We start from the raw sequence: 22670 nt of genomic DNA, 5'->3' as shown, positions 1-22670 counted from the left end.
AACCCTTTCCAGAAAGCGAAGCAGCTGCCAGAGGTCAGATACGAGGACCCTGGTCAGTGCGTGCCTGAAGATGGGTGCCAGGTCTGGATCTGCATTCCAGTTGGACCAAAGCAGAGTTTTTCCCCACGGGGATGTCAATCCTAGGCCTTGGCTTTGAGCCGTCTCCAGCTTTTGTGTTTTTGGAACCGAAAAGGAGCGCCACTCTGTTCAAGGGAAGAACAAATTCTTACACCCCATCTCTATAACCCAATGAGAAGTCACAACCAGTTCAAGCACTGCTGGCTCCTTAGAAATTAAACCCATCTAACTTCACACCGCTGGCCCCATTTTTAAGCTATCAGGATAAATCCAATCCCCATGGGTTGCCGGAGCATCCTGCTCCCTTTCAGACCAGCAGCAACCCCTGAGCTGGAGCTGCCTCTTCCATCCACTGGTGAAGGAGAACAGGTTGTTCTTGGGTCCCTTTGTGGGGGAGGGCCGCTTTTTTTATTAGGTCCAGATGTTGCTTTCTGCCTTGGGCCATGCTGGTAAGTACAGCAAAGCATGTTAATGTTGGCTGGAAGAGCCTCATTGGAAATAGGCTTGAAGGAAGCAGGGTTTCTTCTGCACCCCCATTTCCTGGGGGTCCGGGGGAGACGAGCCAGCACGGGAGGCACAGGCACGGACAAAGGGTTGACTTGCTGCTGAGCAGCCCTCTTCCCTTTGCTCTCCAAAATCTCCCAACAGAGTATGGCTTTAGCCAGCCTCTCACTTCTCCAGGGCTCTTGGGTCCCTGCTGTCCCCTGGCCAGTGGCCGCTGTCCCCAAGCTGATGGCACCCCTAGGCAGAATTGGCCCCATCGCTGGGCTGAGGGGGTCTCTTCTGGACCAATTTCCTGTTGGGTTTTGTATTGAGATGTGGAGATGGAGGACCCTGTGTGAGGGGCAAGGCTGCTCTCCAGATGTTCTTTTTCACAGTTAGGCAGTGTTTAAAAATATATGTGATTTTTCTTTTTTTCCTCCCCTTTCTGAGTGCATAGAGGAGAGACCCTTGGAGGGGTGAGCAGCGGGGAAAGGGCAGACACTCCACTGCAAAATGAAGCTTTTCCAGAAAATGCTGAGCTGGGCGCTTTGCGGGCGCACAGCATCGTGCGGCTGGCTAACGGAGCTGGGCTCCAATGGGTCCCCATGATCTGGTGCCAAGCCTGGAGGCCTTCGAAACACGTGGCTCGTTAACAGTGTACTCCAGTACGACTGGGGCTCGCATAGAGGGCTGGCGCTGCCAAAATGTTTACAAGTCCTGGTGGACTTGAAAAGGGCCCAAGCTGCAAAGTTCAAGGGCAGAGCTGGAGGCAGAGCAGTGCTGTGCTTAGCGAAGTACCCTCAGCCTCAAGCGCTGCTCCGCCATTCCCTGCTCCACTCCACCTTCACCTCACCTTGGTAACAGGGCCAGGCCAAAGCTCTAAGGATGCTCAACTCCTCTCCCAGATACTGGTCAGGGATCTGCATGGCTCTGGGCGCTATCTCCTCTGATTCAATCTATATTCCAGGGTAAAGCCTGTGCTCAACCAGCCAAGGATGCTCTAAGAGGCCTGAGATGCTGCCATCCCATAACACCTCACTAGAAGCTGGACCTGAAGCTAAAGCCCCAGCTCTGCACCTCCAAGCCCATCCTACTTGGCCACAACAGGTTGGTGGGGCCATAACACAACGATGTGCACCATCGCCTAGCCAGCCGCAGGCGCGGGGACGCCCGCTCTTAAACCCGTCCCCTGCCTCAGGCAGCCAAGCCGTGCTCTTCAGCAGCTAGAACAAATGTCCTGGAAGTGCAGGCGCTAAAAAAAAAAAAAAACCAAAACATCGGAAGCACAGCAAAAACCCATCTGTGAGTGGAAGAGGTCAAAGAAGAATACAAAGGCTTTTATTTCCTGAGGCATTTGTCAGCAAGACAAATGTGTATTTTTAAATTTGCTGCGTTTTCCTAGCTGGCCTCCCACACAAATGCCAAATGGACTTTCACTGGCGTAAAGCAGGGTGTTGGCTTGTGTCCTTTGTAATCCAACGCTCGGGGACTCGGGCGAGGAATCGGCTGGATCACTGTTCATTATCAGTAAGCGGGGTATATTTAAAGGAAATGGGCAGATTTCAACACAACCTCTATAACTAGTTTATTGCTGGCGTATTCCTCTCTTGCCCTTATTATTTATGTTGAAAATGATAAATGAGGGATTGATGGTTCTAGCTGGGTTCTGAATAATCAGGTTATTTCACTGTAAAGCCCCAGGAGAAGGTAATGTTTCTACAATCCTCCATCAAAGAGAATGCCGTTTGTTCCACTGCTCTGCACTTGCCATATTTTTGCACCCTCCCTCTGCCAAGTGCACGTATCCCCACACTCTCCCACAACACATCCCAGTGGCAACGCGGGTTTCCCAGTCCATGCAGCTCCTTGGCATCACTACCTACAGCCACGCAGCAGGTGTTTGGGGCAGTTTGCTCTCCAATGCAGAAGGTGATGGGCGTCTTGGTGGCCCATGATGGGGGGCTGCAAGCCAGGTCTCTGGGGAGGTGCGCGGAGGGCCCCGACTGCGGCAGTCAGCTGGGAAGAAGCCCTGATCCCATTTGTACTTCAAGGAGCCGCAAATAGCCGCTGGCCTCGGGATTTGCTTGTGAGACAGGAAGAGCCCTGGGGAGATGAATTGAATGTTTATATATATAGAAATGTCTGATCACCGGGCTCAGAACAGGCTCAGGAAGGGAATCTGGAGGTGGTTAGCAGGAGAGGAGGATATTTTTATGCTAGAAATGTGCTGTCCGCCTGTTCGCAGGGTAGGAAGGATCCGATGAGAATCAAAGGCTTGGCAAGATGAGCATTTTCACCCTTGTAGATGTGAACTCCCCATCTGTCTTGGACTCCAAGGTGTAGAACTGTTTGGATCCAATACCATTATTAGAAGCAGAAAATAGAGCTCATAAAACTCCCTCCTTACACCCCAAATAAACAATTCCTGGACCCTCTGTCCTACTTGTGAACAAGCCATTCCTGCATTAATTTCCCACCATGGCCGGGCACATTGCCAGAGGAAGGGGACTCAAGCTCTGGCAGAAGCTGTGCAGCCCTGGTCCTTGCTCCTCTCCTCTGGGAGAGCAGGGGATTTAGGCACAGGCAGGAGAGCTGGGGATGGCTGACATGGTAGCAAACCCACATGGCCAAGCCACATTTCTTCCAGGCCTCGGGATAACCAGATAACCAGAGACTGCACCTGAGGTGGGAACTGCTCCCCCAAGCAACGGGCTGAAAATCAGCACTAGATAAACTTCTTACCGTGGCTGGGCAGAAGCTGCAGAGAGCAATTGGCAGTGCCAGCCAGCGGAGCCACCACCCCACCACCAGACCAAGCATCCAGAGGCCCATGCAGCCACCCTGACATCTCAATTGTTGAAGCTAACGTGCCCTCTGAGGCACTGAACCTGCATCACAGGACAAGAGGAGGTTGCAGAACTGCATCTGGAGCACTTTGCGTGGGTTCATTCATCCTGGGATGGCTGCTTTGGGAGGTAGCTGTGGAGCCGTGGGGTCAGCTGCTCTGGGGACAGAGGGACTTCGAGCCCTATCTGCTGTGACAGACTCCCATCCCACATTTGCTCCCCACAGAGGTGACCTAAGTGACAGTTCAGTGTCCTGTGCCAGAGGAGATGCAGCTCGTGCAGGTGGCTGGGACATGCATCGTTCCAGGTATGCTGTTGTTGGTTCCTTCAGATGGGCACAGTTTTGTGACATTTTGAGGACCGTGACACAACTTCCCTGCTGCTTGGCATTGCCTAGATCTTCCAGAGACTCTTCTGCAGGTCCAGGCTGTGACACTGCTAGCTGCTGAGCCTAAGGAGCAGAGATGAAGCCCAAGGTCCTGCACATGGTAGTTTCAAGATGACAGCTTGGCAGGAGGAGGAAGTTTTTACTGCTTGACTATCAGGTAAGGTTCTTTCTTTGGTGAATCCCTTCATTGTTTGTTGACTGTACATAGCTGTGGAATGAAATTTGATAAAGGCATCTGTTGTTGCCTTACAGCTCTGCTTTGTGGAGTGGAACAGGGATCTCAGTATGTGGGGTTTTACTATGATTTAATTTGTAACTGCCCATTATCAGCGATTTATTTTAGGTGCGGCTTTTGGCATTTTACACTCAGCATTCTTGCAGTCTGTAAAACCAGTCTAAACCTTTCCTTCTGCCCATAAAGGCGTCTAGTCTATACTCAAAGTTCATCCATTATAACTTCAGCACCTTGTAATCCCTCAGAGATATGTGCAATCACTCTCTGAAATACCCCAGAAGCAAAACTAATACCAAGCATCATCTGCTTAAATTTACAACATCCAAATGGCACAGTAAAAGCCACTAGCTTAGGGGTTAGCTCATCTGAGCGCACTTGCCAAAACACATATCCTGAATCTAATACTGCTTTTGCTGCTGAGGATTTAGCTGCCACCCCAGGAATCTTCACTGGATGACATTCGCGTTTTGTGGTTTTATTTAAATAACAGAAGTGGATGTGTATGTCCTTCATCTGACATTTGGGTTTCAACCACTGAACTTGCCCAGTCCGTACATCCCTTGTCTTCTCCATGTTGTTGCATTTCTGTGGGTGCTTGAGCACGACCTTGTCTCCCATCCTTCACCCTAGCAGTTCAGCCGTGATTTGTGTCAAAAAGCTTGGGATGAGGATATTGGCCCTTCCTGTGCACCTGAAGCAAGCCTCTTTTATAACGTGGCTTTCCTTCTCCTTTCCATTCCTTAGAGTTTAACAGCCATTTTCGTCCAAGCCTATTGACTTCATCCCTAAAAATCCAATGATTTTTCCATAAGGATTAGTGTCAGATTCTCCCTGCAGACATCTTAGGTCTTGGAAGACAGCTGACTGCTCTAATAGCTGGCTGGCAAGCCTGAGGCATTAGAGCAACGGCTTTAAAACACACCTCATGGCCAGGCAGGGTTCTAGCGCTGATACAACCCATCTGCCTTCGTGATTTGGAAAGCCAGGCCGTAGCAGGGGTCCTGACACTGTACTGGGATGTGGATACCTGGCTACAAAATAAGCATTACGGCAGTTCCTCCTGCCCCTCAAGGCCATGGAAAACCTGGGAGAGGAATTAGTTAGACTGAACACCAGCGCTTCACAGCCGAGTAGAACAAGATCGAGCAGGGAGAGGGAAATTTAGGGTGATGAAATGGTAGAACTGCCTCTGTAGGAAGAGTGAGGTTTTTTTGCTTTTTGAGCTATTTAACTTTCCCTAGGCACACAGCAGGTTTTACACATCTGAAACCACAGCCTCCAGACTGGGGAGCTGGGCTAAATCCCACAGCAGAGCGAGGGAAACACCAAAACCGTCCTCTCTGGATGGGGGAAAGAGGCATTAGGGACCAAGTAAATGGATAAGGAAGAGGAAGGAAACCACGACAATCAGCATGACAGTTTGAGCATTTTATTATGATATATAAATTTTGTCTTCTTAAATTACTCTCTATGAGTTGAACAGGAAGGGATTATTGTGGAGGGGGGAATATACAAAAATAAAAGGATATTGTGAACTACTGCATCACCACATATACAACAGTAAAGTACTTTACAAGCACTTAGAGAATCAGACTTACAAAAATAAAAATATGACACATCCTTAGGCATTTCCACCAGTAATATGTTCTTTTCTTCCTTCTCTAACCTCCAGACACCTTTCAGCCCCATCTTCAGGTCACGATTCACACGGTAGGATACTTTGCTCATTTTGATGGCCATCACAGTATCTGAAAAGGAATTAGTGCCTCCCAAGACTTATAAAATACAATGGTTATCGGAGAGCTTCAGGGGAGATGTTCAGAACAGATCAATTTGTGAGTGATGGAGTGATCCTCAGGGAGCAGAGTTTATATGATAGTAGAAATGTGAATATCCCACAACAAGATCCATCATTCCCTATAAAGTGTCCCCCCATCTCCACACAGCAACAGCTCTATGTATCTGTGCTTGATCCACAGAGTCCCCCACAACCCTGGGGAACGCTGATGCTCACAGCCTTCAGTTGAACTAAGTAACTGTGATAGAGGATGGATCTGATTTTGTTTCAGCTACAAAGAAAGGCAAGGATGCTCTTCCCTGCAGGAAAAAAGGCAGGTTAAAACTACAATGGCTAAGTATCCTAGCTCACAGTGTTCACACGCATTCACCTCTACATCAGATCCACACAGCCTTTAGTCCTCAGTTTGCTCTACAAAGCCTTTTGCTCATTAGCCTTCTAGTGACCTTTCCCATTTTTTTAAGACACACTCAACATAAATAGTAAAATAGCACTCACTTCTCTGACCAGCAGCTCACACAAACACTGCTATCAACACCCAAACCTCATTTCACCATTCCCAGAAAGTACGCACCCAGGGTGCGAATCTGTCTGTATTTCACATTGAGAAAAGTAGAGCTGGTTTAGGAGGAAAAAAAAAAATAAAAAAAATTAAAGATGAAAGAAGCAGTGAACTGTTTTGGTCAAAGCTGCTCTCTGCATCTTGTGCAAAGTATTCCGCAGATTCTGAAAGGTCAATATTTAGTTAGGGTTCCCTCTTTCTGGCCCCAAGTGCAATGACAGCAATGCAGGCAGACCAGACACAAGCACGCTCTGCGGCAAAACCATCACAGGAATGAAGGGGATGAAGGGCAAACCCCGCAGCTTTGAGATAGATAGTGACTTTCCATATTGAAAAAAAACAACCTTCCCCTCCCCAAAACAGATGGATTCCGAGAAAGTTTCTGATCTCAAAAATAACTATTGATGGAAAATAATTCCCGAAGGCAGAATCTGGCTTTACCTGGGGGGAAATCATGTAGCCACAGTCCCAGCTGCTCAAGGAAACTCACCTTTCTAAGCGGCATTGTCATGGTCTAAATTCATCATTTGTATCTTTCAGAAAATACACATGAACAAAGATCTGTTGGTTGAGATGAACGATGCTCCATTTAAACGAAAACCACCTCTCCAGTGGAATGAATCATTCCTTTTAGATGTACAAACATACTACAGGTGAGGCACTTCTTGGCTGCTGGGAGTGATTCTTAATTGGCAACACACAAGGAGAAAATTCAGTTTCTGGTGCTTAAGCAAAACAAAAAAAAAAAAAAGTCATTTTTTTTCCCAGTTGTGAGCAAGTTGAACTTTGGCTCTTCTACCACTGCTCAACCCAGCCACAGGGACAGAAGCAATAGGGACAGAGGGTGGATCTGTGCCCACATGAGGCTGAAGACCTGAGCCTCTGTGGTTTCCTTGTGCTCAGGAAAATCAAAGTCCCTCTCCAACGCCAGCTTTCACTGAGAAGAAAAGCAGCTTGTGATGGGCCCATCGGAAACATCATACAAGAAGCTATTTTTCAAAAATGTATACAGATCTCAGGCACTTGGCAATGTCACAGGTTGGATGTGGTCCAGGGTGGTAGCCCACCATGGCCTGTCCATGGCTACACAGCTCAAAGGATGTTTCGGCAGCTGAGAAACCCAAGATGACAGATTACTTTTTTTTTCCTGACATGGCAAAACCAGAAAATCTGCTCAAGCTCAATGGAGCAGGAGCATGTTAGGTCATTTCTAGTCTATTTGCAGAGAAAACAAAGCATGAAGCTTCAAAGAAGCCTCGCCTGGACATGTGGGGACCCTACAGTGCCAAGGATGCAGCTCTCCACTGCACCCTCCCGAGGGTCACACTGACCTGTGAGGCTTTGCTTCAGCAGCCCCCTCCCTGCGTGGTGAAAGACCAGGCTGTGGTTCAGGTCTCTCCACTGGATTTGTATTTGCACACTAGTTTTCTGTCTTTTTTAAAAAATTCTCTTTTTTTCCTGTTGCAGCCAATGTTTAGGAAGCAGATCTAAGAGTGGACAAAGTGGGTATGAGTATTGGCCCTGCTTTTGAACCCGGCTGACACCATTGCTACAAAAACCTACCCGCTTCGCTAGACTCTCACAGGTGGATGGCAAGAGCCCTCCAGAGCCCCCATGGTGTACCCAGGAAGGCAGATGCGTATTTCCACTGGTCACAAGGCTCGCTCGCCAGCACTCAGTGAAACAGGACAGACCTCAAGATGAGCCAGCCAGTAAGTGCATCACCATCTTACACTGCACTGGGACCATGTTCGTGCTAGCCTCGGCCGCCCTGCTGTCCAAGCTGACTCCGCAGCACTCAGGTTTGCTGGAGCTCCGGGGAGAAGGGTTGCTTCAGGCATAATAATCCCTTTGGAGGGATGCTGCTTTTCCAGGCTTTGACGGTGACAGTCAGTGACAGTAAAATCTGACCAATAACAAAAATAATTATTGTTTCTGTGTGGCTGAAAAGAATTCAACAGTAGGTGGAAGCCTTGGAAATCCTTTGAGAGGTTTCTCCCTACCAAGTCCTAGCTCCCAAATAGAGAGGCAGAGCTCATCACTGCCATAGAGCACATCTGTCAGTGCTAATGACACTTCAGCTGTCAGGATTTAATTTTGTATATAAAGACCTTGTATTTACCTCTGGTGGAAAAACTGTGCTTCATTTTAAACAAGAGAACTCTGTTTCATAAAGGTCACAGTTCTGGTCACATTTACCACTTGTCTTTTGACAGTGATGGAAAAAAGTATCCCTACAAGTCACTATTTAATTTGGGGTTGGTTTTTTTTTAAGTTTTTCAGATTTTTTTTTTTTTTAATCTCTGTGGGTTTGTGCATCAACTGTTCTGAGCAATCAGCTCCATCTTTTTCATACTGTTAATAGGTTTTTTGACTTGGCTGCTCAGTTGTGTTCTGAAATAACTTCATCAGACTCACAGCAAGTCAGGAACAAAATGGAAAGTTTAGAAGAGGGAAAGCTGGAAATTTATTTCCAGAGCCGTGTGGTTATTTTCTAAGTCTGGGCTCTTCTGAGCAGCATGCAAAAATTCTTGGTAAGATTTCTGGAGACAATTCCATGCCATTTTCAAAGGTTATGTGTTTGCAGGAATCCAAGCTCTTGCATATTTTCAACGAGCTACCAAAGTGAAGAGATATTGGGAGACGTGATTCACAAGTGGGGAATGGTTTACCTTAGGATGGCTGCAGTGACTCCTGCTATCTCAGTGTTTCTTGATCCTTTTGCAGAGACAGCTCAGCTCTTTGTGAAGTACCTGCTGAATTGCTACAGCCTGGCTGATTAAGGAAAACCTGCGTGGATTTGGGCTCTTCAATACTTCAAGTTCTACACTGAAAAAGTTTGGTGGCTCCTCCACAGTCAGCAAAGCTGTCCGTGCCGCAGGTATGGAAACCACTGAGGGGGTGAGCAATCTTGCTCATGAGTTAACTCTGCACCGGCTTCTCTGAAGCTAGATAGCATCTTCCTGTCTTACACTCCTGTCTGCAATACAGCCGTACCCTGAAACTCAAAAGGGTTGCAAGTGCGTAAGGATCCCTGTAAACTGGATGTTCGAGACAAACAGCACGGCACACTTGGACTGACAGTACTTTTGAAAAAGGGCACTGGGCTCCTAAATCACTTGGACACTTTTAGAAAACAGCCCTTCAGCTATTCAGTTTCCTCAGTCTCTCCTGCATACTCCTGGCTGGCCTCACGAGAGAGATGGCCGTGCATCAGGGTAGGCTTTTCTCCCATCTCCTGGTTGTTCTGTGCCTTGCTATGGTACATAAACATCTCGCTGCTAGCAAGAGCACCATGTGCCTGTTTTCTTCCTCTTTTTCTTGGTGACAGTCCCCACTCCTCTGAGGAAGTTAGGCCTGCGGTTACTGCAGTGGTGTAATACTGCAGCTATCTCCCAGATGAGCTGTTGGAGCAAGCTGTGATGCATTGATAAAAATAACTGCCGCCTCTGCATTTAAAGGCTGAGAGACCTGGCTTGGTGTACGCTGTGCAGACTGGACGCTGACTCTGCAGTTGGTCTTCCCCTTGCAGAGATCAAAATAGCTCTGAAGGTTACAGTGAGTCCCACCTATGTGCTAGACGAGACCTACAGAGCTCACAAGGCAGCACTCTGCTATGGGTAACAGGGTCCTTTGTCATCTTGATTTCATCTAAACGCAAGTCAAAAATAGATATGCTTGGGGAAAAAAAAAAAAAATCCAGATCATGAATGTCAGGAACGTCGCAAAACACAAGCCAGCCTCTCACTGATGAAAACCACGCCATGCCCTGCAAGCGTCCTCCTAGGCAGTTCAGCCTCACCCAAGATGACTTGTTCTCCAGCCATTAATATTCAGTCACTGCCAACGAAGGCCCAGTCAGAGACCCAGCAAAGGCCACAGCCTCCTTGAGGTCACAAGATTGCCAGCGGCAGATCAGAGGGTCTCACTGTAGATGACGCACGGGCTGGTTTCCTCACAGAGTTCCAGCTGCACGCTGGAAGCAAACCAACGCTTGGCACAACCCAAGCTGTAGTTGAGGGTGGTCCGGTAAATGTTCTTGGCACGCTTAGGAAAAATGATGGTTGTGCTCTGAAACCTCAGTGGCTTTTGGTGGGGCTCAAAGATCAGCTGGGACTTGTAGTTCCGCCAGGTGCAATTGGGAGCAGCAATGACTGTCTCGCTGTAGGCGGTGACGGTGGGGATGGGGCCGTAGAAGATGTCATCCCGATAATGCTTTTCGGAGTCATACTTCACCTCGGAATTGCACCTAGAGACGACAGCAAGTAATCAGGAACACAGTCCAGGCAGCAAACGAGAAAAGATAGGCAGGACTCTTCTCTAACCCTTCGGAGACGGCAACATTTATGACCTCTTACTGCACAGACACTGCGGCAGCTGCCAGCCCTACAACCCAAAGCAGAGGGCCAAGAGGGCTCCTTCCTGCTGGTGAATCTTGGTGGAACCCCACCTTGCTGTGAACCCATCTCAGCATTTCTGCAGTGCACAGAGGACCAAATCTGTCTGGTGTTGCACAGGCTCCAAGCAACCTGCTTCTTCCTGATCACTGACTCACGGTAGGTCTCACCACTCTCCTTACTGCTAGTGCCAGGCTTGGGGGTATCACTGCCCCAGTGACCAGGCTGAACAGATGCTGCTGGTGGGCCATGGACATGGGACATCATACTGGGGTGAGGGGGAATCTACTTCTCAACACAGCATGTCTGCTGCTGCTTTTGCAGGCCCTGTTGTCCATGCAAGCTCTGGCTTGGCAGGAAAATGCCATAAATAAGCTTTTCATAGATGACAGAAGCATGGCGTAACGGACACTTGTTGAACCATCCAGGCTGTGTGATTGTCTCTTTTTCTTTATTTTGCCTTGCCATCAGAGCACAAAGACACCCAAGCTAGCTAAAATCAGAGTGCTGGGAGATGAGAGGTGATGTTTCTTGTTGAGGGCCTACAGAAAATACAAGCAATGGCCAAACAGCAGGTAAAGCAGAGATGCTGAGGGCTATGGCTGTCCAACATCCAAGCCATTGGTCTCAAAGGAAGCAGCCATGTTAACAGCCGTCAGACGAAGAATGCACAAAACATGGGATGTCACTGCCCTGCCTGTTTTCTGCAGGCATCCAGAAGGGATGTATGGACACCAGGCCACGTAAAAGGCTTTTCCTAGAATCTCTGGCCATGGGGAGCAGCAGGATTTTCACTTGTTTTTCCTGCTCCCCAAATGCTCCTCTGGCAATCAGCAGCCAAGGAATGTGCAGCTCCACGTAAAAAAAAAGATTAAAAGTTGGGTGTGTGCTTGTCATTACCTCCACCCGGAGGGGGGCTGACTGATTGTGCACTGCATGTAACCTGAGCTGCTGTAATGTATTTTGCACAGCTAGGGTGTAAGCAAGCCATTCAGCACACATAAAACAAGACTGCGATGTAATCACCATAAAAACATGCCCGCTGGCAGTTCCTCAGCAAGCAGAGATTTACTGGGGTGCACTTCCAGAGAGACATTTGCATCAGCTTAGGGGGGTGGGAACTGGGTTTACAGTCCTCCCACCGTCCCTGCCCCAAGCCGTGTGTAACTGCTCCATGCTGTTTGCAGAGCAGATTCCACACCAGCAAAAGAGTGGAAGAAGAGCAGAGACCAACGTTTATCCATCGGCAGCAGCACTAGTCCCACAGGAGGTCAGAACACCTCCATCGCTGGCTGGAGGGACCATCTCCTCACGAGGAAGAGCTCACTCTGTCTCTGTGGGCTGGTCTAATGGTTTCTCTGCCGCAAGGGCTAACAAAAACAAGCGCCAGCTATAAGGGTGTTGCTTCTTCTAAGGATACAAGTCAGCAGGGAACAGGATGAAGACCATCAGGTTACTTAATGGAGGCCATCAAGCCTACAGATGGTAACAGTTTTCTCTCATAGCCTTGGATTTGAACTGGTCTTGGAAGGAAAGTCTTCATCTCTTACAACCTCTCTCCAGTTCTTGCCTCCTCCCTTCCACTTCTGCTGCTGTCAGTGTCTTTAATTCAGGCATTACTCTCCCACCTGTCCCTCCCTTCCCATTAAAATAACCATGACTCCCATTTATAAACACATTTTAATTTTTTTGCAGAAGGAAAAGCACCAGGAAAAACACAGAAATCCCCACCTACCCACCCAATCCCATCTGTACCTGATTTCCTGCACAGGCTCAGGGTTGACCTCAATGCTTTCTCCAAAAAACACAGGGTACATTCGAGGCCTCATCTCTGGCACGGACGGGTTCGGGAGCAGGTAAGGCATCTGCAGAGAAGAGCACAGCAGGTGTTTGGACACAACAGATGAGGCTGGCACGGTTCATAATGTGCTGTGGCACAGCTGAGCAGCCAGCAGGAGCACGTTCAGCACTGGCAGGAGATACCAGTGCCTCCAACCTTGTTGAACTCTGTCTTCTCAGAGACACCACAGGGGACAGCCTCTTTGGCAATGAGAACAGATGACTGTGGCAGCATCAGGACCAACTTGGTTTCGTGCAAGCTAAGCTCAGCTTGCTTGCACTCTCAGCATCATTCCACCCACCAATACCGCCCTCTCCACCTGCCTCTGCCCAGCGCGTCGCCCCAGGTGAGTGACTCTGCCCAGATCTCTGGCACTCCATGTCGCAGTATCTGTGCACTGAAATTCAGCCCTTCCTTTCCTTTCCTCTTCTTTTCTTGTTTCTCATAGGAATTGCAGTTGTTTGGGGGGGTTTCTTTAGCCCTGATGTTGCAGTCACTGTTTTGAATTAACAAGTCTCACAAAGACTCAAAGTGCACCAGCATGGAGAAGGGCTCCAAGTCTGATGTAAGACAGAGACAGGGCCCAAGTCTGCTGACTTAAAGGACGCAGGTCTACTTAAGCGAGATGTGTATATGTTTTTATATATATATACATGCTGAAAATAATATATCCCTCACGGAGATCCAGCGGGGGAAGTGGTAGACTTGCTATTGCTGAAGCCTTGGTGCCAAAACTGGCTGTCATGCTCCAAGGGATGTTCCAGTTAACCATGCACAACTGAGTGAGTGGTGAGACTGGGGCACCTCGTGGCCTCTGCAATTCAGGAAACCAGTTTCAGGCCAGGACTTTTTAACAAATGGAGCTGCTCCAATTCATGAGACCAAAACCTGGATTTTTAAGACTAATTACACCCTGAAGTTACCTACTCTGACAAATTGTCACAGTCCAGCCCAGACTCCTCTGCCCACCACAAAAATGAGTAATCCCACTTCTCTATACTGGAGTGCACTTAAACATCAGTTCCCACATACAGGGATCCTGTGTCTGGTGTCTGGACCAAGCCCAGCAGTTAATTAAGCCTAATCCTGCCCTCTTGGAAAAATGTCATTGCGGGTTTTGGTCCCTGCCACCACTTTTCTGCCGGCAGCAATTTATGGCACACAGGGACACAGGCTCTCTTTAAAGGAGATGGCTGGCGGCCTCTGGGCAGGGCTGAAAGGTCTCGAGATGGCTGGAAAGCTCACGGAGTTTTTCAGCTTTCCACCATGCCCAGGCTGTGAGTGCTAGAATCACAGCCATGTTTCACCAGTAAGATCATCTCAGGACTCTCAGAATCCACTGACTGTAGCTGAGGACACAGCTCTTGTATTGTCACTCCTTTCCACCTTCCCCAGCATCTTCTGGCTGGGTGGTACAGGAGGGAACACTGGAGCCATGACCTGGCTCCTCCTGGCAGTGCCAGGTATGGGGTACTGCAGCTTGTGCCCTACCCTGTACAACATGAAGGTCCCCAAATGCTTGCTGGGTTATCCCTCAAGTTGGCATTAACTGGCAAAGCTCTGTTGAGTCCACTCAACGGCATTAGCTCCCGCTAGCTGAGCTCTGGTTTTCTCTAGTGGCCTGGGCTTTCTGCCTTAGGCTAAGGCAAAAAAAAATGTCATTGCTTCATCTGAATTTGCCAAGCCCTTCAATTCTCCGTCCCAAAGCCACAAAGCTGTTTGTTCTTTCTGTACTGAAATATCCCCGCACTTCACTACTGTGTTAAACTGTAAAGTAAAACAGCCAACCTCTCTTTTTTGATTGAATACTTCTGTTCCACTGTCAAAAAGGACAGTACTTGCACAGGTATGAGGGGGGGGAAAAAAGTTTACCCTCACTACCAAACACTGGCCAAAAGGCAAAGTTCATTCCTGGATTGCTTTCAACACTCTTGACAGGGGAGGGCAAGGGCAGCCTTTCTGGTCGTAAATAAAGCTCTTTGCTTCTGAAATGTGAATTGTTTAGATCAGACAAGCCTTAGCTCACAAGGGTGCAGATCTCCAGCTTTTAACAGTCTGCACATGGCCAGAGCTCTTTCCAAAGACATCTTGTACGTGAGGAGAGGTTCATTTGGGTGCAGGAGTCAAACACCATGTGCACACGCATTCGTGGGCTCTGCCAACAGCAGTCAAGCTGGCCTTTGGGGGTTCACCGGCACAGAGATGCAGATTGTTTCAACCAGGGAAGGAAGAAAGGCTGGGGATACGTGTCCTTCCTTCAGGAGACTGTTCTCTTTCTCTTTATACTCCTTAGCAACAGGCTCTGAAGGGAGAGCCCCTGCCCTTGAACTACCATTGCCTCTTCCAGCACCACCCAGATTTATTTCAGAGCGCATCCACCCAAGTCCAGGCCCAGCCCCACCCTCCCTGTGTGATCTGACAGCCTAAGAAAGCACATCTAGAGCGCTCTGCGCATCCTGCTCTCTTCCGTGCACTGCTGTTGGGGAGCCTTTGCGATGCCCACCTTGGCTGGGGAGGGGCAATGGCTCTCTTTGAGTGTAACAAGCAAGTTGGTGTGGTTTGCTGTTGCCCATCACAGGTAAAATAATCACCCAAAAAGTGGAGAGGCAGAACAGAACTGGGAAGACTCTTTTGTCCCAGCTTCTCAACAACAGATATTTTCAGGCCATGCTGCCAAAACTGACTGCAAACTTAGGTAACCAGAAAAAAAGGCTGGCAGGCACTGGTCTGAGCCGCACAGGCATCCCAACGTCGTCTTGCTGTGAGTTTAGCCTATGGGAATATCTTCTTTACTTCTACTGGTCAGGGACTACTGAAGATTGGGTAAAATGAAAGAGTTGTGAATGAAGGTGCTTTTCAGATCCCGACTAGCTTGCTAGAATGCCAAATAACAAACTCGGATGGATGGTAAACCATGAGCTTCTTTACACAGGAGAAATCCAGATCCCTGAACAGTTCCACAACAGGCATCTGTAAAGTGCAGTTTTAAAGAATCCATTTCAGTGCTTCCAGGCAAACCAACCCCAACCTTCACACTTCTTGCTAACAGATGCTAACACGAAGTGTGCTCCAAACATCCCTAGAGACAAGGATGAGGGAGGCAAAGTCCTTTCTGTGGTTTAGCAGGAACATTGGTGGGGAATCTGGCCCCCCAGCGTTTGTACAGGAACTGGCTTCGCAGTCCGCTGTGTACCGGGGGTGCGGTTCAATCAGAGCGTGGGCATGGAGAAAGGGAGGCTTTGTCATGCACGACTGAAACGAATCAGAGTCAAAAAGTTGCCACTGAATTTGGTGAGAGCAAGATTGAGTCTTCTCCAGATTAGTTCTGGATGGAGTGGTGACAAGACTACTTCCATTGTGGGTTTACCTCGCTCTGGGCAGAGAAGGGTGACAAAAGGCATTTCATAATGCATTGCTATGCTGTAAACGAGCATCAACTTCAGACCTGCAGGCTTAGCTTGATTAATTTAGAAAGCTGGAACCATTGTGGGCATTGGCAAGTCAAAGCCAGCAACTTCTACCACCCATCAGAGAACATCAGAGTCATGAGCAGTACCATGACCTGCTGCAGAACAGAAACCTTGAAGTCACCTGGAAGTCTGCAAATGGAAGATGTAAATAACTTACAAAGCATGTCTTAAAAATAGATCTTCTATAAGACCCTGCAGTCTGCTCACCAAACAAGCAACTGAATTGCTTGCACAGAGTGAAAGGGTCAATAAACAGTAAGCACAGGTTTTACACAGCAGCAACTCAAAGGCACTTCAGATGATGTTTTACCTCCAGTGATGTTCTGAAATATCTGCTTCTGCATCTCACCTGGAGTTGGGAAGCAAGGAACAGGGGGATATGAGCTTTCCAAAAGATTTGTCTTTGGGGCTGAAATGTTATATGCTTGGCACGTGTCAAAAGCTGGCTTTTTGGCAAGAGTTTGACACCAGCTCCTTCCAATTTGTTTTAAGGCAAAAACAAAACAAAAATGTTCTGCCTGTCAAAAAAAAATACTGACTCAATTCTTTTTCCTTCTGCGCAGGAATGGTTGAAAGAAGATGAACACTGGACTGCTGAGCTCCCTGGAGAAAATGATGATCCTTGGCTCATTTCTAGCAATCACTCGGCAATCTCCGGACACTTCACAAATAAGGTGAGTTTCTTTATTGCCCTGCACTACAGATGGGCTGGCAGGGAGCAGAGCTTGTTGCACACTACTAGGAGTCCCTGATGGTGAGGAGGAGAAACCCACGTGTCTTTAGACTAGGCTGTCCACAAGTGATCCACAGTTGAAGTCTTGCCTATCCAAGGAAATCCTACGGTTGCTGTGCTGGAAGGCTACAGCTGGAACCTGATTAATCTGTCCCCAGTAATTGGAGCTGTGCTGCTACTTATCAGATGCAGCTCTGCAAAAGCCAGCACAACTCTGTAATCTTTATGCAGGGAGAGGAGGAGGCTGGTGGTCCAGGAAGGTTGAGGAGGCTAAAGGGAAGATACTGGAGAGATCAAAAAGTAAGCCCCACATATATGCCCTCAAAACAGCGCCAGGGTGAAAATTAAGCCATGAATGTGCTATAATATTTATTTCCTTTCCAGTATATAATTTGTTTCAACCAGTAAAGGGTTACGGTGTTATTAAAAAGCTGAAGGGATTTCTTGTTTGGCTGCATTTTTCCCACTGTCTTAGCTCTGATGCCTTTCAGGCATGCAAGGGCCTGGGCAGCTAAACTCTGCTTTCTTCAAGTAGCACAGAGATAAACACAGATAAAATCAGTTGCTGAACGGAATTCAGTCTACAACTAACCACCAGCACTTCCTTTATGGTGGCAAAAGTATTACGGGACTCTTGCTTTAGGACAGACGCATGTTCTTCAGCTCCATGTCATTGCTTCGTACCAGCCACGAGTGCCATCTCAGGGACTGGTTCCTGGGGGTATTTAGAGCTCTGAACAACAGCAAAAATAATATAGTGGGCAGAATAATGCTGGTTTTACCCCTAATAATTATGTAGAGTCAGTGGGCTCCATTAAGATACTTTCCATTTGGGATAACTTATAAGAATGGAAGCAGAGTTATCAAACAGTAAACCAAGATGAGGGAAAAAGCACCACGAAGCTGGCCTGAAATACACTGTTCCCACAGCTTCCACATTCCAGACAGCAAAGCGACAAAAAGGAAAGGAAATCTATGTGACCTGAAATAAATAAAAACCCCCAAACCTTTCCCCAGAGAACATGAAGGACCAGAACTGACCGACTGCTTTTGCTGTGGTCATTATGTGGAAGGCACTAAGATGTGGCATTAGATCTCTAGGGATTCTAAGGGGAAAGAGTTTTCCAAGCATCAGGGCTACAACTTCCCAACTTCCCAAACTCCTGACTTAGCTAGGGCATACGCAAATCTCTCACCACAATTTCCCACTACAGTAACACATTGGGTCCATGAAAATGTCACTTTACTCAGCTGTTATTTACAGCTATAATGAAAGATCTGGCTGAGTTATGTGACACACATCGACATTCTCCGCTCTAGCTGATAAGCAGTATTTGTTTAACAGACCATTTATTTTCTCAATATCTTCACATATTGCACATTACAAGTAATTTATACTACAGCCAGATGAGATCTTATTTGGAGGTGATAACAGTAAATGCAGATCTCAGGTAGAAAGCAGGGCTTTATTATTTCAAAGAATTACATCCTTCCTGCCTAGCTCTGTCTTGGCTCTGTGGCCCAAGGGCTCTTCAAAATGCAGCACGTCAGTAGGAAGTGTTTTGGTTGTTTGGGGGGTTTTGTTTGTTTGTTTGTTTTTTTAGCATCAGCATAAATTCAACAGGGCTGGCACACATGCTGACCTGGACTCTGTTGTTGGGACCATGCCTGTGAAGGCTGTGGCAAGGGCCTTGAGACGAACCTGGAATCACCACACGAGACTATTCTGGCACCGCGCTGTTGTCCGACACAGCTTCTGAATGTAAGTAGAAATTCCCTAGGCGGGGGCATTCATCTGACAGCCGATCCACTGGGATACAGTCCTACAGAAGTCAGCGCTCAGTCAGGCAGGTTGAATGCACAAACGCTCAAGTCTTTCAAATAAAAAGGAACTCGTTGCAGTGGCGGAAGTCATTGCAGTGGCAAAAGTGTTGGGAAGGGACAAGAAGTCTTCTGCTTCAAGAAGGCACGACTGGTAGTTCTGCAGTTGAATGTCATCCTGATCTCTCCTGGTATCCGTCAGGATTTACGCGATTGAATGCAAAGCTCTTATTTCAGCACAGCCCAAAAGCAGTTCTTCTAGCCTAAAACTATATCCCAGGGCAACAACAACAGGGAAAACTCTAAGCAGATCTGTCATTTCATTCCCTACCTTTCCAGCAACTGCTCCTTTGTGCATATTATTAGAGATTTATTTTGTTGTATTCATGTTCCTTTTGGCCCAGCATTACACGCAAAGCCTAGAGAATTCAGTAACCCAAGTCCTTAGAACCAATTTAATCATGTTTCAGATTTAAAAGGCGGAACTAGGTAAAAGTCACCTTCTATTTTCATTAGGGTATTTGCACTTAAGCACAAAACAATTGACAAATTCCCTACATGGGCTTTATTTGAAGAAATAAAAGCCAATTTCTCTTGCACTGCAAGTAAAATGGAAAAAAAAAAAAAGCCCCTAAATGGTGTTGAACTTGTGGTATTTATGACTCTGGCCCTAAATTGCCTTTCATATTTTCTTGGATCCTAAAGCCGTAGCCAAATTGGCTGGTTAAATGTGAATAAATGGTGCATTGTCTTTGAAACAAAGTCGTGCTTATTAAAGAGAAGAGAGTTTACTTTTTCAGAGTCACAGTTAATAACACAAGGCAGAGCGAGCACAGATTTTACACACAGGAGACTCTTCGATAAGGGCATGCAATCTCATTTTAGCCTGTAAGAGAAGAGCTGTCCTAGAGCAGAAAAAAAATCTTCAACATATTTGTGAAGTTGGAGCAAAACAGCTGACTGCAAAAGAACGCAACTGGGTTCAGACTGGTGGTTTTGATAGGTCTGCAGCAAGGAATAGTATGAAATACTTCCCACAGATCTGGAATGTTGTTTTCGTCACCTGACAGCAATTTATTGTAACCATACATACTAGAATTTCGATCGTTGGTGACTGAGCTTATATATGGTTTTATGGCATTATAACACAAAAGAGTGCAGGCTGCATTCCTGGCTCTGTCACGTTTATAAGCAAAACAAACACTAATATAACAAGCAATTAAAAAAGCATGCCTTGGTGTGCAAATAGCTGCAATTATTGATTTGCCAATTCTGCATGCTCTGCTGAAGAGCAGAGTAGCAGAGTTAAACAGAAGCACATTCATGGATTGTGTAATTGCTCATAGATCCGCAAGTCCTTGTTAAATGGCAAGATTAAAGCTAATTAGACACTGAAATTTAGAAGTATGAAGCAAGCAATGCTCTCCATATTTTTCCTGCTTTCTTAGTAACAGCTGCAAGTACAGTATTTGCAGGGTGGAAATGAGAATAAGTGAAACTCTGTACAGTCAGAGTCAAAGTTCCCATTTACTTCATTATTTTGCAGTGCAGTTATTTTGCATTATTTTGCAGTCAAGCGTTAAGGAGCACAGTCCTGCACCACTCCAAATACAGTCAAATTGGTTCCAGTGTTAGGATCTCAGCAACCTTCCGTACCTGTGAAGGGCATGGAAACATCCACAATGTATGAAATCCATAGTCTAACAGCAGGAGCCCAGGGCTACCCATGCTGTTGCAATGTGATATAAAATTTGGAAACATCTACAGCACGAGTTCCTCTGAAATACGTAAAATGTTAATTTATGGTCAAAATTTTTAAAATAACTGGAAAACTTAATGTTGCCTTACACAGATCACATTAATTAACTTTTTTCCATAGGAGTCAGCACTAAAACTCTCAGTTCCAGCAGCCCAAAAGCTGAAATAGGTTTTTCTCATGCTCTTTCATCTTTGATATCTAAGGGATTTCTTGGGAGGAATGGTAGCCAACTGTCATATTACTGGAACGGAGACTGTCATATCCCCCTTACAGAACTTTGCAGACACCTCCACCCCAGCTGGTTTCTGGTCCAGCAAGCCTTCATTCATCTACCTCCCACATTTGATTTTACAAATACGTAGCAACAGCCCGATCCTGCCAAATCAGAAGCATGTGGGTAACTCTTTGTACATAAACAGTCCCATCAAGATACGGCGCACACGCCCAGGCATCTGCAGGTAAGGCTCCATATTCGGAACCAAAGTGTTAGCGGGTTTGAGATTTGATTTTCACAATTAACACCTCGCACCCTACCCACCATAGTCTGGTGAGAAGAAGTCATTGTTCCTGGGGAAGGTTTTGGCACGTTCGCGAGTAAAAGGCAGATACGCTAAAATAGCCTTAGAACTTCAGAAAGTAAATGAGGGTGTGAGAAGTCATTGCAAAATGTCTCTACCGGGAAGAAGTCTTTGAATTGTCACTAATCCATAGGTAGATCAGTTTTTCCCATGGAAAGATTTGTGCTGCAGTTTTTATTCCATATAGAAGCCAATTAACTGTGCTGAATACACCTACAAATGTCTTATATGTTAAAATTTTTTTTGAAAGATCCCTGGGGAAGAACTTTCATAATCCTTTAAAAACCTCCACCACCCTTGCTTATGCTCCAATCTTTGTGTTTTAAAAGCAGTTTTTACACCTAAGGGATAGAAATAAACAAAATAAAGCAGAATAATAGTCATAATAAATCTACCCAAATCCTACTCCGCAGTCAACTGCTTCACTGGCACTGCGTCAGGCTAACAGATATCTGCAGTGCCGCTGCCAGCTGCCTGAGCTTACAAACCACCAACCCTGCTCTGCTCGGCCGTGCACGCACAAACCTTTCCACAAAACCCCACTCCAGCAAAGGGCGGCCGCACACAACCTTCCCCGGACCGTGTCTTCCATCCCAGCTCCCCAGGCAGATAACCGTACCCTGCCCCGAGTTAACGGACTGGTTTGTGTCTCCTTCAACCAGGGCTCCAGCAAACGTGGCTCCACGCTCCTGACCAAACGAAGGTGGGATGCCGGAGCATAAGGATGGCTGGGAGCCGGACTCCTCTGCCTCTGGTCCAGACGGATGCAGCTCCAACCTGTATCTACCAGGCAGGACAGTGTCACTGAGAAGCGACAGCACTTTTCCGTTCTTAAGGTAGGCAGAGGAGCCTGTTTCAGACCTGCGTTCCACTCCCACGCTGTTAATAACTTTAATAGCGTTTACCCAGCCCAACTGCCAACGCTTCTGCGAGGGTATGAGAAAACCCCCGGCCGGCACCAGGCCAAGCCCTGCCTGGGCACAGCAGCGGCGGTGCCACGGGGCACAGGCAGCCCGGGAGAGCCCTCGGCCACCGGTGCAAGGGCACAGCCCGGGGGAGCCCGGGGGTACCCCAGCCCTTTCTTGCCTGCTCCCCACTGCACTCCCCCGGGGCCCGGAGAGGACAGAGCCCAGCGCCCCGCGTTTGGCTCTTACCACTCTGCCGTCCTTGGCCTCTCGACGGTGCCCCGGGGCCGGGGGGTCCGCGCCGCTGCTGCCCCCCGCTCGGCCCTCGCCAGGCGAGAGGGAGTAGAAAGGGGGGCTGGGGCTGGGGGGCAGCCCCGAGTCCGGGCTGTCCAGCAAGCCTTCGCGGCTCTTCTCTTTCAGGCTGTCGTCCATCCCTTGCAGCTGTAGGTGACCTACCATGTCTGGGGGGCAGCGAGGGGGCCGCGGCGGGAGAAAAGCCTCCAGCGCTGCCCGCCGCGGAGGGAGGGAAGGGGAAAGGAGCCCGGGGGGCCCCCACTCAGTCCCGATCGCGGCCAGCAGCCTGCCGGAACCCCGGCTGAGCCTGCTGCGGGGGGGAGAGCCGGCATCAGCCGGACCGGGCTGTCCCGGCCGCCTTCCCCCTACCCCAGCCCCCGCCCCCTGCCCGTCAGGCGGCCCCCGGGGAAGGGGAGAAAGGCCCGATCCCCTCGCCCCAGCCCCGCGGGGGATGCGGCCGTTTACGTGTGGCGGAGCCCGGGA

The 22670-nt window shown here is 48.0% G+C and overlaps 1 protein-coding gene across 1 annotated transcript; it reads right to left on the bottom strand.

Annotated features, from left to right (window-relative positions):
* Positions 1 to 5443: 5443 nt before the first annotated feature.
* On the bottom strand, positions 5444 to 22356 carry RFLNA (refilin A). The gene is made up of 3 exons (XM_086761426.1): positions 22143 to 22356; positions 12543 to 12652; positions 5444 to 10639 (listed from the first exon to the last, which is right to left on the bottom strand). Exons 1-3 carry the CDS (start codon positions 22350 to 22352, stop codon positions 10306 to 10308), a joined length of 654 nt encoding a protein of 217 aa, XP_086617552.1. The 5' UTR covers positions 22353 to 22356; the 3' UTR covers positions 5444 to 10305.
* Positions 22357 to 22670: the final 314 nt, after the last annotated feature.

Source organism: Chlamydotis macqueenii, chromosome 17 (genome assembly GCF_036417535.1).
Source record: "Chlamydotis macqueenii isolate bChlMac1 chromosome 17, bChlMac1.mat, whole genome shotgun sequence".
NCBI lineage: Eukaryota > Metazoa > Chordata > Aves > Otidiformes > Otididae > Chlamydotis > Chlamydotis macqueenii.
The sequence above is the reverse complement of the archived record's forward strand: the minus strand, read 5'-3'. Positions and strand labels throughout refer to the sequence as shown.

What these genes read in the sequence shown, in the direction of transcription:
- RFLNA (XM_086761426.1), bottom strand. Translation starts at nt 22,352, where the DNA reads ATGGTAGGTCACCTACAGCTGCAAGGGATGGACGACAGCCTGAAAGAG. An exon ending in AGGCCAAGGACGGCAGAGTG is followed by an intron (nt 12,653 to 22,142) that starts GTAAGAGCCAAA and finishes TCTTCTCTGCAG; the next exon opens with ATGCCTTACCTGCTCCCGAA. An exon ending in GAGCCTGTGCAGGAAATCAG is followed by an intron (nt 10,640 to 12,542) that starts GTACAGATGGGA and finishes TGTCGTCTCTAG; the next exon opens with GTGCAATTCCGAGGTGAAGT.